Here is a 15793-nt window from a genome sequence, read left to right as displayed (position 1 = left end):
TTGATAATGTCTATTTCACTTTCTGTTTGTATTGATATATTTGAGTTAACTCTCCTCTTGTTTGTATATATGCTCTTTATAAATCAATAAAAAAATTAATAAAGAAAGAAAGGAGATCTGAAGTAAAAAGTAAATGCTGGGAATCCTCAGCAGGTCATGCCGCATTCTTTGGAGAATAAGAATTAATATTTCAGATCAATGACACTACACAAGAATAAATTTCATCAATTTCTTGAGTTTTTTTATTGGTATATTTAAATTAATTTGGGGTAATTTTGTAATTTTTTACTGATCTAAGCAGATTATAGTGTTTTTTTTCTTTCTAGCAGGTGGGACTTGTACTAATTCAGGAACTAAGGTTACTGGAGAGGTAAGAAAGAAGTTTAGTTAACACTTATTTCAACTAGAATTGCTTGCATTTAATGTTTACATCAAGTTCTTTGCTTTTTTAATGATTTAGATAGCCACGCAGACGGAAGCTCTTCGAATACGACCTTCTGCTCCACCCAAGGTTCTCAAGAATAAAGCACTGCTGTGCAAACCTATCACACAGACCAAAGCGACTTCTTGTAAACCACTTACTCAGACCAAGGCTTGTCAGACAGGTAATGTGTGAATAAATGTTCATGTATACAGATCTGTTCAAATAGCTTCATGGTAAATGTACTTATGTCTTAACTTCTTTATTATGAAGTAGTATATTAGAAATGCAGGTCGACCTTCTATAATCTGGCACCATTGGGACCTGAGGAGTGCCGGATTAGTGAAAATGCCGAATTACAGAAGGATCACATTAAGCAATAGCTAACCGCCTCATCATACCTTTAAGATATCATGTGAATCAGTACAAATTAGATAATAATGAAACAGAAATATTAAATGAGTAGCAAGTGAAATTTTAATAAAGTAATATACTGTACAGGCACAGATAATATGAAGGGTACAGGTAAATGTACAGGAGTTAACTTCCCTCTTCACTTGCAGTTACTGAGGGAATCCTCATTAGTTTCTTTTCCTCCGCTTAGTAATATGCTTAAACTCAGTGGATCGCTGCACCTGATCTGACGTCATAAGCAGAAGAGAACGGAGCACCGGACGGGTGATGCCAGAGGGCAGTGCGTGACTGCCAGCAGGCGTGTGAGAAGGCGGACCGACCCAGTGCACGCCAGCTCCCCCGCCGCTGGCGAGTGAGACAGGCGGGTGCCGGACAGCTGCGCCTCACGTAAATGATATTAATAAATGCAGGAAAACAAGCAGGAATCGCTTGTCTGTGCTTTCAAGAGCGCGCCAACACATAAACAGATCTAGTGCAACCAAAACAATGCGCAGAGATTGGAACGGTGGCCCGGGAAATTTGAAATTACAGTTGCTTGGAGAATTTGAAATCAGTGCTGGATTACTGAAGGAACCGGATTACAGGTAGTCGGATTAGTGAAGGTCGACCTGTAGTATTTCTAGTAACCTTGTATAAAACAACTAATACCTGAAGCTTCCTCTTGCAGTCCACATAACCATCAAGATGTTAGTTTAATCTAAAATAAAATCTATCGAAGTAGTCATTTCCTTTTGTGTATGAAAGTATGGAATAAACTCAAAACTATTGCAGTGTGCTGGAGTGTAGATCAAGAATTTACTGAATCCATAAATCTGAATTGTTAGTTGTACAAGAAGTGTTTCAGTGTCACTTCTGAGAAGATATGAAAAGATACAAGATACACGTAAGTATTATTCTCTTCAATCTTGTTTCCATAAGCGGCAGTTCACACTGGGATTTGTAGGTGCAACTGTCCTAAGCAAGGTGAGTGGGGTAGAACCTTAATAAATTGCTTGATTTGTCTTTCATAAACACCATAATAAGTCTGGTCAAGATCACACATAGATTCTTTTGTTATCTGAAGCACACCATTTGTGAATTATGAAGTAATTTGGCACATTGCAATTTTATTTAGTCTATGTATGTGATTATTTTCCTGGAAATGACCTTATAATTGTAGTATAGAATTTATGGGGCTTAAAATTCTGGAATAGATTACTTTCCAGGTAGAAATGGACAATTGTATTAATGAATAGCTTTTGAATTGATTAAAAGTAAAATCAACTTCTTTAAAAAATGTTATGTTATTACATGCCTTCTCTTGTTTCTAGATGAGGATTGGAAGACACAAGTGGTCATATTGCCCATTCCTGTCCCGGTCTATATACCCTTACCTCTACATCTTTACACACAGTTTGCACCATTACCACTTGGGATGCCTGTGCCTGTAAGTTTTCCACAAAACTGTCATTAGGTCTGTTGTTGGCTATTGTAGATAATATTGCAAAAGGTCATATGTGTTGTAAATATTATAGTGAGGTGAGGTGATTGCGATTTCAAATTCCACCTAAATGTCAAAAGACACCAATTTGATGTAATTTCATCTTGTAATTTTAAATACAGTGGATTCTACTTAATTGGAACACATGGGGACCAGTAACATTATGGCCCAATTAAGCGGCTGCCCAGTTAGCTGAAGTTTCATGGAAGTAGTTAAAAGGTACTAAAAAATGGCAACTATTTAACTGAGTAATAAATTGTGTATTTAAATGAAATACAGAACAAATTAAAATACTATCAATACTACTACAGTACCATAAAACTGGGTATTAGTTCCTGATAGTTATTGTCAGAGGAATTCATCCAGTGTACGCTATCATGTTCTTTTGGTTGACTCAATGAGCAAAATCAATGCAGATATCAAGTGTAGATAATGACTACCTTTATGCAATGTATTTGGCGATTGCATACTCCCAAGTCTTTATTTTCATCATAATATTGAAGTTGATTGTTGATACTTTCAAATTCTAAGCAGTTTCTGACTTGCTGAAGTAGTGAAATCATTTCATTTTCACTCCCAGTCGTTTCTGGCATCTCCAAGCCTGAATGTTGAAACACTTACACAATCAATTATTTAGTGTTTTATATTTGTAATTAATTTAGATCATTTTGTAGAAACTGTTTTCACTTTGACATAAAAGAGTCTTTTTCTGTTGATGAGTGTCAAAAAAGCCAAATTAAATTACTCTGATTCAATGTTGTGAAACAATAAACCATGAAAATTTCCAAGTGGGGTGAGTAACTTTTACAGGCACTGTATTTCTGCTAAGAAGAAACTAATTGCAGGCGGAACCTATTAGCAAATATCATGAACTGGCACATCATTACTAATTCCATATCTTGAACTTTAGTGGAAGAATGCTACTATATATGATATGCTTTTTATTATCTTGCCCGCCAGTATTTATTGTCGCCGTTGGGTAGGACATTCCATTAATTAGACCAAGTGAAGGTCAGCTATGCATTTCCATCTTGGGATATAGTGTGAAACTTAGGGAGGAACCCATAAGTGGTGATGTTTACAGTACTTATTATCTTTAAGTCATAGATTTGGAAAATACTGCTCAAATTGCCTAGGCTGTGTCACAGTGCTGTACTTTACAGGTGGTACACTACAGGCTTTTGGGTGCTTGGGGGTGGTGGGTGAGTTACTTGCTGCAGGATATCGAACATTTGATCTGCTCTTGATTAGTGTGATTGAATTTCTGTTACTCGAATCCCCAGGTTGTTTACATGGGGGATTTGATGCAGGTAATGGCATTGAACATCAATGATCGGTGATTAGACTCTTCTTTTGGATATGGCTATTCTTACGCATTTGGAAGGTGTGCAAGCTTAGTTGTTAGCTTAGGATTTTCCGTGTGCTACCCTAGAATGCTGCACTTTCTAAGGAGTTGCAAGTGGAATATAATGTCATACAACAATCAGCAAATATCTGCAATACTGAACTTACGATGAGATGAAAGTCATTCATTTTTTCCGAGAAATTTTAAATAATAATTGAGGAAAATTGATGTAGTCCAAAATTCACACTTAGCAGCAGTACTGAGGAGTAAGGCTTTGTGAATGTGCAGAGTGACATTGTGGAAGCCTTGCAACACACACAAAATGCTGGAGGAAGCAGGCCAGGCAGCATCTATGGAAAAGAGTACAGGCTGAGGCCCTTCATCTGGACTGAAAAAAAAATGAGAAGTCAGAGTAAGAAAGTACGGCGAAGGGGAGGAGGAATCATGAGGTGATAGGTGAAATGGGAAGTGGGGGGAAGGGGTGAAGTAAAGAGCTGGGAAGTTGATTGGTGAAAGTAAGAGATACAGGGCTAGAGAAGGGAGAAACTGATGGGAGAGGGCAGAAGGCTATGGAAGAAAGAAAAGGGGGAGGAGCACCAGTGGGAGGTGATGAGATAAAGCGAGAGAGGGAAACGGGAATGGGGATTGGTGGTGGGGTAGGGTGGGGAGATCATTACTGGAAGTTTGAGAAATTGACGTTTGTGGCGTCAGGTTCGAAGTTACGTAGATGGAGTGTAAGGTGTTGCTCCTCCAGCCTGAGAATGGCCTCATTGTGGCGCAAGAGGAGGCCATGGAAAGGCATGATGGTATGGGGATAGGAATTAAAATGATTGGTCACCGGGAAATTCTGCTTTTGGTGAATGGATCAGAGATGCTTGACAAAACGGCCCCCCTCTGCATTGGTGAGACCTGACATAAATTGGGGTACTGTTTTGTTGAGCACCTCTGCTTTACCTTTCCCACCCACCTGGCTTCACCTATCACCTTTCAGCTAATCCTCCTTCCCCTCCCCCACCGTTTTACTTTTGTCTCTTCACTCTTCAGTTTCAGCCCTGAAGAAGTGTCTTAGTCTGAAACATTGACTATTTATTCATTTCCTGCTAAGTTCTCCCAGCATTTTGTGTTGGTCTGGATTTCCAGCGTCTGCAAAATCTCTTGTGTTCATATTTTGTGCACTCTTTCCAGTTTAAACACATTTTTCCTATAACAGTGTGACTAAAATTTTGTGTAGTGCTCCAAGTGCAACCTCACCAAGGATATGTCTTAACTCGTATTTTCAGTGCTCTGACTAATGAAGACCAACATGCAGAATGCCTTTTTCACTACCCTGTCTATCTATGATGTTACATACTTTCAATGAACTGTGCACCTGTACTCTTAAGTCCTTCAGTTCTGAAATACATCTAGTGCCCTACCATTCATAATATAAGTCCTATGCTGGTTTGACTTTCCAAAATGCATTGCCTTGCTCTTAGCTGTATTGGAGTCCATTTGCCATTTCTTGGCCCACTCCCCTAATTGTTCAAGATCCCTTGTAATCTATGATAATCTTCTTCACTATCAACAACCTCCTAAATTTGTGTCATTCTGAAGCTTACTGATCAAGCTTCGTATATTTGTATCCAAATCATTTCTATAAATAATGAATAAAATAACAGCACCAGCCACTGTGTCACATCACTAGTCTTTGGCCTCCATTCTAAGAAACAACCTTCAGCCATTATCCTGTGTTTCCTACCTCTCAGCCACTTTAGAATCTATCTAATCAGTCCACCCTCTTTGTTTATGACAGCAAAGCCTCAGTTCCTGATGGGTTTGATTGCCTTTTATGCATGATTTGATGCAATGAACGATGTGGCATTGAGGAAAGCCCTCTCTCCCCATGAGGAGTAGGCACCCTGTTTGGCTCCAGCCGAAGTGAGGGTGATCATATCCAGGAGAAACTGACACAGAGCTGTGGGACTGGACAACATAACTGGTCAGATGCTGAGGGATTGTGCAGCCCAGCTAACAGAGGTCTTAACAGACATTTTTAACAACTCTTTGCAACAGTCCACTGTTCCTGCAGGCTTCAACGCAGCCACCATTAATCTGATGCTCAGGAGAGCAACAGTAACTGGCCTAAACTGTTAGTGCCCAGTGGCACTGAGCTCAGCAATCGTGAAATGTTATGAGCGGTTTTCAATAGATTGTAGAAGATCCCACCCTCCAGCTACATTGGACTCTTTCCAGTTTGCCTACCACTCAAACTGGTCCACTGATGATGTCATAATCTCAGCACTCCACTCTGTTCTGTCCCATCTAGAAAATGATGCCTCATACATCAACGTGTTGTTCATTGACTTCAGTTCGATGTTTTACACAATCATTCCTCAGAGCCTTGTGGGTAAACTGTCCTTGTTGGAACTCAAAACATCCCACTCTGTAACTGGGTCTTCACAGAAAGACCGACCCTAGTCAGCACTAATTGGCAGCAACATCTCAAGCTCCATCACACTGAGCATTGGTGCCCTCAGGGCAGTGTGCTCAGCCAGCTGCTGACTCACGACACTCTGCCAAATCCAGCTCAAATCACATCACGAAGTTCCCTGATGATAGTATAGTGATTAGCCTCAGCAGCAACGTTGATGAGTTGGCATACAGAGAGGAGGTAGAGAGGCTTCTCAGTGGTGTGAGAACAACAACCTGAGTCTCAACATGGACAAGATAAAAGAGATGATTGTGGACTTCAGGAAGGTGCACATTGACTATTCTCCATTGCATATCAATGGTTCTGTTGTAGAGAGAATGAAGACCACAAAGTTCCTTGGTGCGCACATAATGGGTGATCTAACTTGGACCCACAACACCTCTTCATCAGTCAAGAAGGCATAGCATTGTCTAGGTGTGCAAGGCTCCTCACTCCTATACTAATAACGTTCTGCAGGGGCACCACTAAGAGTGTCGTGTCTGGCTGCATCATTGTTTGTAAGAGATCAGACCACAGGACCTGACAGATAATAGTACAAATTGCTGAGAGGATTACCATGTTTCCCCCCTCCCCCGTATTTGTGACATTTACTGGGAATGTTGCATACGTAGGGCCAATAGTATTGTTGAGTGTCCTTGCCACCCATCCCACAATCTCTTTGGCTGACTACCATTAGGAAGAAGATGCCAGGAGCATTGTGGCAAGGACTGTCAGACTGGGTAACAGCTTCTTCCCCCAGGTTGTGACTACCCTGCTACCACTGAAGTCTCATCACTAGGACAGCAAGCTGTTTCCTTTTTAAACTATGTTGCACACTTCACACGTAATTTGAATGATATCTTATTAACTTATTTATGGTAGTATTCTTGTTTTATGTGCTGTGTATTATTGGTGCATTTTGGTCCGGAGGAACATTGCTTGAAAACTTTCTGTTGAAGGGATTCCATACATTCCAAAAAATGAAGTTTGAAAATTTTAGATTTTGCAAGAAAGAGAAGGTCATTTTTGGCTTCTTCTATAAACATTATAAGTTTATAAACTGAGTCTCTTCATCCTGGATTAAAAGAACACAGTTTTTAAAGGACAGAAATTTTATTTTTTTGGTGAGGTGAGGGGGAAGGGAGGGTGGCAAACCATATAGTGGTGGGTGTGAATGAGTGCTTTGTATTGTTCTAAACTGCAGGTCTGCACTGGGATCTGAGAAGTCAGATTTATCTGAATATTTCACCTGCCACAGGCATGGTCACAGTGGGCTGGTATACCCTCTTGTCAATTAATTTTAAGACTCAAGTCAGAATGGAAGGCAGTGTAGACATAGCCACATTTTTGCTTTAGTTGGTCAATTCGTTATTGCTCAATGGACTGTTGTGATTCATTCTATGAAATATTTGGTCAGCATAACATAACAAAGTGCTTGATTTCTTTTTCTCTTTGAAGTGTAAGTATTCTGCAATTTTCAGATATTGGGCCAAATCTTATGGATTTGGCTCATCATCTGCAATCCCTGTCTGCCTGCAATTATTTGGACCGAATGAAGGCCAATTGAATGGAACTCCTGAAAGTGGAAGGCTTCAAGCAAGATTTAGCAAAGCTCTCATGGCGTATTCTAGGCTTGCAGTGTGCCTGCTTGATGCTGGAGCATGCTTGGATGTATCTGAATGTCAGCGTGATTTGGTTCATTATCCTGAATGATTTAGCTCTGTCGAAAAGAAAATCAAGTTGCATAGATGAAAAGCATTATTTGAATCAGATAGTAATACAACATCCTTATACTATTTCCCTTATGCTTTCTAAAGGTAGTATAATTAATATTTTTATTAAATTACTTAGGTAATGATCTTTCAATATTCTTAGCTTTGATTTAAAGATTATTAATAGTAAAATAAGATATTTGTCGATTGTTCTATACTGTGTTCAATCTTTTGTGCAGACCTGGGCACTGGCTACCTTGAGGAGCTGGTTGGCTGTGGCTTAGTGATGAGGGCTTCAGATTCTTGGATAATTGGGATCTCTTCTGGGGGAAGTATGACCTGTTCAAAATGGACAGGTTACACCTGAACCCAAAGGGGACCAATATCCTGGCGGGAAGGTTTAATAGAGCTGTTAGGGAGGGTTTAAACTAATTTGGCAGGGGGATGGGAACTGGAATGATAGAACAGAGGAAGGGGAAAACAGAAATAAATCTAAGATAGTGAGCAGTAAAGATGTCAGGAAAGACAGGCAGGTGATAGGGCAAATTTGTAGCCATTGGGATGAGTTGCAGTGCAATAAAGTTGCAGTGAAATCAAAGCGAAAAGTACCAAATACTGGTCTTAAGGTGTTATATTTAAATGCACGCAGCATAAGGAATAGGGTGGATGATCTTGTCGTACAGCTACAGATTGGCGGGTATGATATTGTGGCCATCACTGAGATGTGGCTAAAGGATGCATGTCTCTGGGAGCTGAATGTCCAAGGATACACGGTGTATTGGAAGGATAGGAAGGTAGGCAGAGGGGGAGGCGTGGCTTTATTGGTAAGAAATTATATTAAATCATTAGAAAGAGGTGAAATGGGATCGGAAGGTGCAGAATCTTTATGGGTTGAGCTAAGAAATCGCAGGGGTAAAAGGACCCTGATGGCAGTTATTTATAGGCCTCCAAACAGCTGCAGTGATGTGGACTACAAATTACAACAGGAAATAGAAAAGGCTTGTCAGAAGGGCAGTGTTATGATAATTGTGGGGGATTGTAACATGCGAGTGGATTGGGAAAATCAGGTCGGCACTGGATCTCAAGAGAGAGAATTTGTAGAATGTCTGCGAGATGGCATTTTAGAACATCTTGTTGTTGAGCCCACTAGGGGATCGGCTGTACTGGATTAGATATTGTGTAATGAACCGGAGGTGATTAGAGAGATTGAGGTGAAGGAACCCTTAGGAGGCAGTGATCATAACATGATTGAGTTCACTGTGAAATTTGAAAAAGAGAAGCTGAAATCTAATGTGTCGGTATTTCAGTGGAGTAAAGGAAATTATAGTGGCATGAGAGAGGAACTGGCCAAAGTTGACTGGAAAGGGACATTGGCGTGAAGGACGTCAAAGCAGCAGTGGCTGGAGTTTATGCGAGAAGTGAGGAAGGTGCAAGACAGGTATATTCCAGAAAAAAAAATATTTTCGTATGGAAAAAGGATGCAACCGTGGCTGACAAGAGAAATCAAAGCCAAAGTTAAAGCAAAGGAGAGGGCATACAAGGAAGCAAAAATTAGTGGGAAGACAGGGGATTGGGAAGTTTTTAAAAGCTTCCAAAAGGAAACTAAGAAGATCATTAAGAGAGAAAAGATTAACTATGAAAGGAAGCTAGCAAATAATGTCAAAGAGGATACTAAAAGCTTTTTCAAGTATATAAAGAGTAAAAGACAGGTGAGAGTAGATATAGGACTGATAGAAAATGATGCTGGAGAAATTATAATGGGAATAAGGAGATGACGGAGGAACTGAACAGGTATTTTGCATCAGTCTTCACCAAGGAAGACATCAGCAGTATACCGGACACTCAAGGGTGGCAGGGAAGAGAAGTGTGCGCAGTCACAATTACGACAGAGAAAGTACTCAGGAAGCTGAATAGTCTAAAGGTAGATAAATCTCCCGGACCAGATGGAATGCACCCTCGTGTTCTGAAGGAAATAGTTGTGGAGATTGTGGAGGCATTAGCGATGATCTTTCAAAAGTCAATAGATTCTGGCATGGTTCCGGAGGACTGCAAGATTGCTATTTAAGAACGGGGCAAGAAAGCAAAAAGGAAATTATACACCTGTTAGCTTGACATCGGTGGTTGGGAAGTTGTTGGAGTCGATTGTCAAGGATGAGGTTACAGAGTACCTGGAGGCATATGACAAGATAGGCAGAACTCAGCATGGATTCCTTAAAGAAAAATTCTGCCTGACAAACCTATTACAATTTTTTGAGGAAATTACAAGTAGGCTAGACAAGGGAGATGCAGTGTATGCTGTATATTTGGATTTTCAGAAGGCCTTTGACAAGATGCCACACATGAGGCTACTTAGCAAGATAAGAGCCCATGGAATTACGGTAAAGTTACATACGTGGATAGAGCGTTGGCTGATTGGCAGGAAACAGAGAGTGGGAATAAAAGGATCCTATTCTGGTTGACTGCCGGTTACCAGTGGTGTTCCACAAGGGTCCGTGTTGGGGCCGTTTCTTTTTACATTGTACATCAACGATATGGATTATAGAATAGATGGCTTTGTGGCTAAGTTCACTGATGATACGAAGATAGGTGGAGGGGCCGGTAGTGCTGAGGAAACAGAGAGTCTGCAGAGAGACTTGGATAGATTGGAAGAATGGGCAAAGAAGTGGCAAATGAAATACAATGTTGGAAAGTGTATGGTTATGCACTTTGGCAGAAGAAATAAACAGGCAGACTATTATTTAAATAGGGAGAGAATTCAAAGTTCTGAGATGCAACTGGACTTGGGAGTCCTTGTATAGGATACCGTTAAGGTTAACCTCCAGGTTGAGTCGGTGGTGATGAAGGCGAATGCAATGTTGGCATTCATTTCTAGAGGAATGGAGTATAGGAGCAAGGGTGTGATGTTGAGGCTCTATAAGGCGCTGGTGAGACCTCACTTGGAGTACTGTGGGCAGTTTTGGTCTCCTTATTTAACAAAGGATGTGCTGACATTGGAGAGGGTACAGAGAAGATTCACTGGAATGGTTCCGGGAATGAGAGGGTTAACATATGAGCAATGTTTGTCCGCTCTTTGACTGTATTCCTTGGAGTTTAGAAGAATGAGGGGAGACCTCATAGAAACATTTCGAATGTTGAAAGGCATGGATAGAGTGGATGTGGCAAAGTTGTTTCCCATGATGGGGGAGTCTAGTATGAGAGGGCATGACTTAAGAATTGAAGGGCGCCCATTCAGAACAGAAATGCGAAGAAATTTTTTTAGCCAGAGGGTGGTGAATCTATGGAAGTTGTTGCCATGGGCGGCAGTGGAGGCCAAGTCATTAGGTGTATTTAAGGCAGAGATTAATAGGTATCTGAGTAGCCAGGACATCAAAGGTTATGGTGAGAAGGTGTGGGAGTGGGACTAAATGGGAGAATGGATCAGCTCATGATAAAATGGCAGAGCAGACTCGATGGGCCTAATGGCTGACTTCTGCTCCTTTGTCTTATGGTCTTGTCTTATGTTTATTCCTTTGAAATGTCATGATGGTCAACTAGGCTGTACAATGTGCAGGTGAAATGCTTGCTGTGATTGTTGTAAAGGAGATGAAAATAAAAATCGCACTGGATGTTTTGAAAGAACCAATTTATTTTTATTTCAGCTGCCAGTTCCAATGTTCATTCCAACAACCCTGGACAGTGCAGACAGAATAATTGAGACAATCCAGGAAATAAAGGAGAAGATTCCCTCAAATCCCTTTGAAGCAGATCTTCTAACAATGGCTGCTATGATTGCAGAAGAAGAGGAAAAAGAGAAAACAGTTTCACATGGTGGTCAGTATAGATTGAACTGGATTGTTTATTATGAAGTTGTCCTACATTTAGCTTGGAATCTGATTACCTTAGATGTTTTATTGAAATTGTAAGAAGATGATATTTTAACATAGAACAGTACAGCGTAAGAACAGGTTGTGTCGCATCAGCTAAAATGTAAATTAAACAAACTCAAAAACTAATCCCTCCTACCTACACAATGTCCATGTTTTTTATTTTTCAACAAACCCAGAAGTACAAGGTCTTGTTGATTTTAAAAAAGTTTAGTGAATACTTTTTTAAACTCTTTGGTTTTGATCATGGCACAGCCAGGTATTATCGCTGTGTGTACAGGAACAATTGTGTACCTTGGAATTAATCTGCACTCCACTATTAAACTTAGTGGCACTTGGAAGCAGATTACTCGCATGACATCATGCTGCTATGCTGATTTTATGGGAATGATTTGAGCTTTGTTTTGGGTGGGAAGCCAGCAAAGAGGACATTGCCTAGCCATGATAAGGTTTTAAGATGAAAGCATGTTTACAAGAAATGTTTTGAGAAATAAATGCCTTTGATTTTAAATAATTTCAAAGCGCATCAGGATCTTAATCATTCTGCGCAAATAGCTGGAAAAGGGGATGAAGTGAATGGCAAGAGATGGAACTTGTGGCTGGAGCTAATAGAAATGCTTAACTGCAAAATTCTAGACTTAATTCTGAATAGACAAATGCAGCATTTTAGCTCAGAACTTAAAAAGAAATCAAAGGTTTAAAGGTCCAATTTAATGTCAGAGAAATGTATACAATATACATCCTGAAATGCTTTTTCTTCACAAACATCCACAAAAGCAGAGAAGTGCCCCAAAGAATAAATGACAGATAAACGTAAGGACCCCAAATTCCACCCCCCCCCAGCTCCCTCCCACATGTAAGCGGTAGTGAGCAGCAATTCCCCCCTCCCCCCACCGGCAAAAGAAAGACGAGCATTGACACTGTCACCAAGCACTCAAGCATGAGCAAAGCAATAGCAAAGGTACATAGACTTGCTGTTACCCCAAAGACTTCACATTACACCCGGCATTCAACATACCGCAGATTCTCTCTCTCCCTAATCAGGAGAAAAAGGTGTCTCCATTTTCCCAGCGAGTGGGGAGACATAACAAACAACTTGCTGGTTTACATTGTTAAAACTCCGAACTCTATGCCTGAAGATCGCAGAGATCTCTGGTCTTCAGGTCCACAGCAGATATCCCGACTCCCCAGATGACATGCGAGTGCCGTGACACTGACCCTCGATCCGCCCAACTCCAGAGCCCCAAGATCTTAGGCTTCCGAATTCGAGCTGGACTCTCAGGCTGAACCCTCGGCGTGCCGAACAACGGCCAGTCCTGAAACCCCGAGAACGGGTCCCATTCCCACAAGAATCGAAGTCAGCGTGTAACTTCAGGTCAGCGTCTTCAAAAGAACCCTGAAAGGGAAAAATAAAGATATTAAAGATGGAAGTAGAGCTGTTTCCGAAGATGTAAGCAAAGGAGTTGCTGTTTAGCGTTACCTTAACTTCGCTTCGGCTCCTTGAATGAGCTGTTCTACCATATACCAAACAGTGTACCAGTGTAGTTACTTTTAAGTTGCCCGAATAAAGTAATTGTGCTTAAATGTTGGCCTATATTAATACAGTTCCCAGAGCAATTAATGTACTAAGTGTTAAATGAGGCTTTTTTATGGGCTAAAAACATGCTTGGAGAAGGCTCAAAGAGATTCCTGGAATAAGCAGGATGCTCCTTCATGAGTGTCTAAAGAAAACGTATCTATGTTCTTCGGCATTTCGAAGATTTAAGGGAGATCTTGTTGAAACATTTAAGATTTTAAAGAGGCATAATAGGATAGATACTGAGATGCCTTTTAGTGGGAGAACTTCAAACAAGGGGAAATAGTTACAAGTTTGGAGAATGGTCATTTAAAACTGATATCCACAGAAATCTTTTGCAGAAGGTTGTGAACTTCAGGAATTTATCACCCAGGAAAGGTGTGGAAGCTCGATCACAGAATATTTAAGGAGGAAATATATTTTCAAAAGATTGGGGAATGAGGGCTTGGGGAACTGGCAGGGAAGAGAAGATGAGATCTGGGGAAGATCTCAATACTGATATTGAGTTGTAAGAAATGCTTGAGGGGTAAGTGGTTTATCCCGAAATCTTAAGTTCTGATTTTGTTTTTTGCTTTTGTGAATGTGACATGGAAAGCTGAACAAACGCCCTATGTATTGTGGTTCCCTTTTCAGATCAGGGTAGCACATACAGTGGAGATCTTGAATCAGAGGCAGTGTCTACACCCCACAGCTGGGAGGATGAACTAAGCAACTTTACTTTGAAACAATCTCTTATATCTGCATCTCTACCTCCACCACCAGCTGAGTCACAAGTGCAATCACCTCCAACTGAAGAGCTCGAGGACGACCTGGAAGCTGACATAACAATTGGTTAGTAGTAATAGAACTTAAGTTTCATTGTAACCCATGGAATAAGTTGCGAGTGACACGGTGGTGAAATGGTTTACGTAATGCTATTACAGCACCAGCGATCTGGGTTCATCTCTGCCACTGTCTGTAAGGGGTTTTACGTTCTTTCTGTTACCTCATGGGCTTCCAACGGGTGCTCCGGTTTCCTCCCACATTCCAAAAACTTAAGGGTTATAGGTTAATTGTTTACATGGCTATAATTGGGCAGTACGGGCTTGATGGGCTGGAAGGGCTTATTAACATGTTCTATCTGAAAGTAAAACTTAAATATCTCATTTGACAAAATGCATTTACTGTTTCCACTCAGAAGCAAAAATCAAATGGATTTCAGTGGATAAACGGGCTGTTTATCACAGGACTGAGCTAATTGACAAAGTATTGGATTCAATACATTTATTATTATCATCCTAGATTGCATTCAGTGTTCTTGCTGACCGAGGAAAAACACAGTTTTGTTGCTCATTGTTTATTTGTGGTTTCTGCATATATATAGTGACCTTGGTCAGATTCATCTTTGATGAATGATATGTTTTGACTTAAAGCTAAACAGTTTCAAAGACCTAATGGCTTGGGAGTTGCAGCCTTTTGAAAGGCATGGTGGTAATATCTGCAGGTTTTCCATGGAATTTTACTTTAACTCTTAGAATTTTTAGAAATCAAAATTGGTATAAGGCCTTCTACAGAGACCTTGGACCTTTGTGAAAGGGGCAAGCAACAGTGCCTTTTGTTAACCAGTCAAGCTCTATGATTCTTACTGATGGATCCAAAGTGTAAACCATAAATTGCAATATAATTCAAAGCCAGATGGGATTGAGAGAGAGATTGAAGGTGTCTATTACCCAGCTACCAGAATGTTTTTGCTTTCCCCATTGATGCCGCTTAGTAAAGTAAATTTATAATAATCAAAGTACATATATGTCATTATGTACAACCCAGAGATTAATTTTCCTCAGGGCATTCTCAGCAATCTGTAGAATAGTAACTATAACAGGAACAATGGATGATCAACCAGAGTGCTGAAGATAGCAATCTGTGCAAATGGAAATATAAATAAATAGCAGTAAATCATGAAAGCATGAAATAACAAGATAAAGAGTCCTTATAATGAGATCATTGGTTGTGGGAACATCTCAGTGGACGGGCTAGTGAGTGAAATCTGATGGTTGTGGGGTAGTAACTACTCTTGAACCTGGTGGTGCAAGTCCTCTTACCTTCTATTTGATGGCGGTAACGAGAGACGACCATGGCCTGGATAGTGAGTATCTTTGATGATGGATGCTGCTTTCCTACAACAGCATTTCATGTAGACATGCTCAATGGTTGGGAGGACTTTACCTGTAACATACTGGCCTGACTTAACTACTTTTTGTAGGATTTTCCATTCCAGGCTGTGATGCAGCCGGTCAATACACTCTCCACTACATACCTATAGAAGTTGGTCAAAGTTTTTGATGCCATGCTGAACCTCCGCAAACTCCTAAGGAAGTAGAGAACCTGTTGTTTGTTCTTTGCAGTTGCACTTTTGTGTTGGGCCCAGGAATTTAAAATTGCTAACCCTCTCCACCTCTGATCCTTCGATGATCCCCTCGTAGGACCCTGATTTCCCTCTCCTGAGGTTTATTATCAGTTTGGTCTTGCTGACATTGAGTGAGAGGTTGTTGGT

The 15793-nt window shown here is 40.5% G+C and overlaps 1 protein-coding gene across 7 annotated transcripts in view; it reads left to right on the top strand.

Annotated features, from left to right (window-relative positions):
• The window catches only part of LOC134338194 (zinc finger MYM-type protein 4-like), a 228336-nt gene that overhangs the window by 188971 nt on the left and 23572 nt on the right, over positions 1–15793 (top strand). For 5 of the 7 annotated variants that reach the window (XM_063033844.1, XM_063033847.1, XM_063033845.1 and 2 more), the window contains 5 exons: positions 327–370; positions 461–605; positions 2146–2261; positions 11460–11631; positions 13894–14091. In XM_063033844.1, the coding sequence (XP_062889914.1) occupies positions 327–370; positions 461–605; positions 2146–2261; positions 11460–11631; positions 13894–14091 (675 nt within the window). The remainder of the gene's footprint in view (positions 1–326; positions 371–460; positions 606–2145; positions 2262–11459; positions 11632–13893; positions 14092–15793) is intronic. The other 2 variants (XM_063033846.1, XM_063033843.1) reach the window with 1 other exon arrangement.

This window comes from Mobula hypostoma, chromosome 26 (assembly GCF_963921235.1).
Source record: "Mobula hypostoma chromosome 26, sMobHyp1.1, whole genome shotgun sequence".
Taxonomy (NCBI): Eukaryota; Metazoa; Chordata; class Chondrichthyes; order Myliobatiformes; family Myliobatidae; genus Mobula; species Mobula hypostoma.
This window is presented reverse-complemented; position numbering and strand designations above follow the sequence as displayed.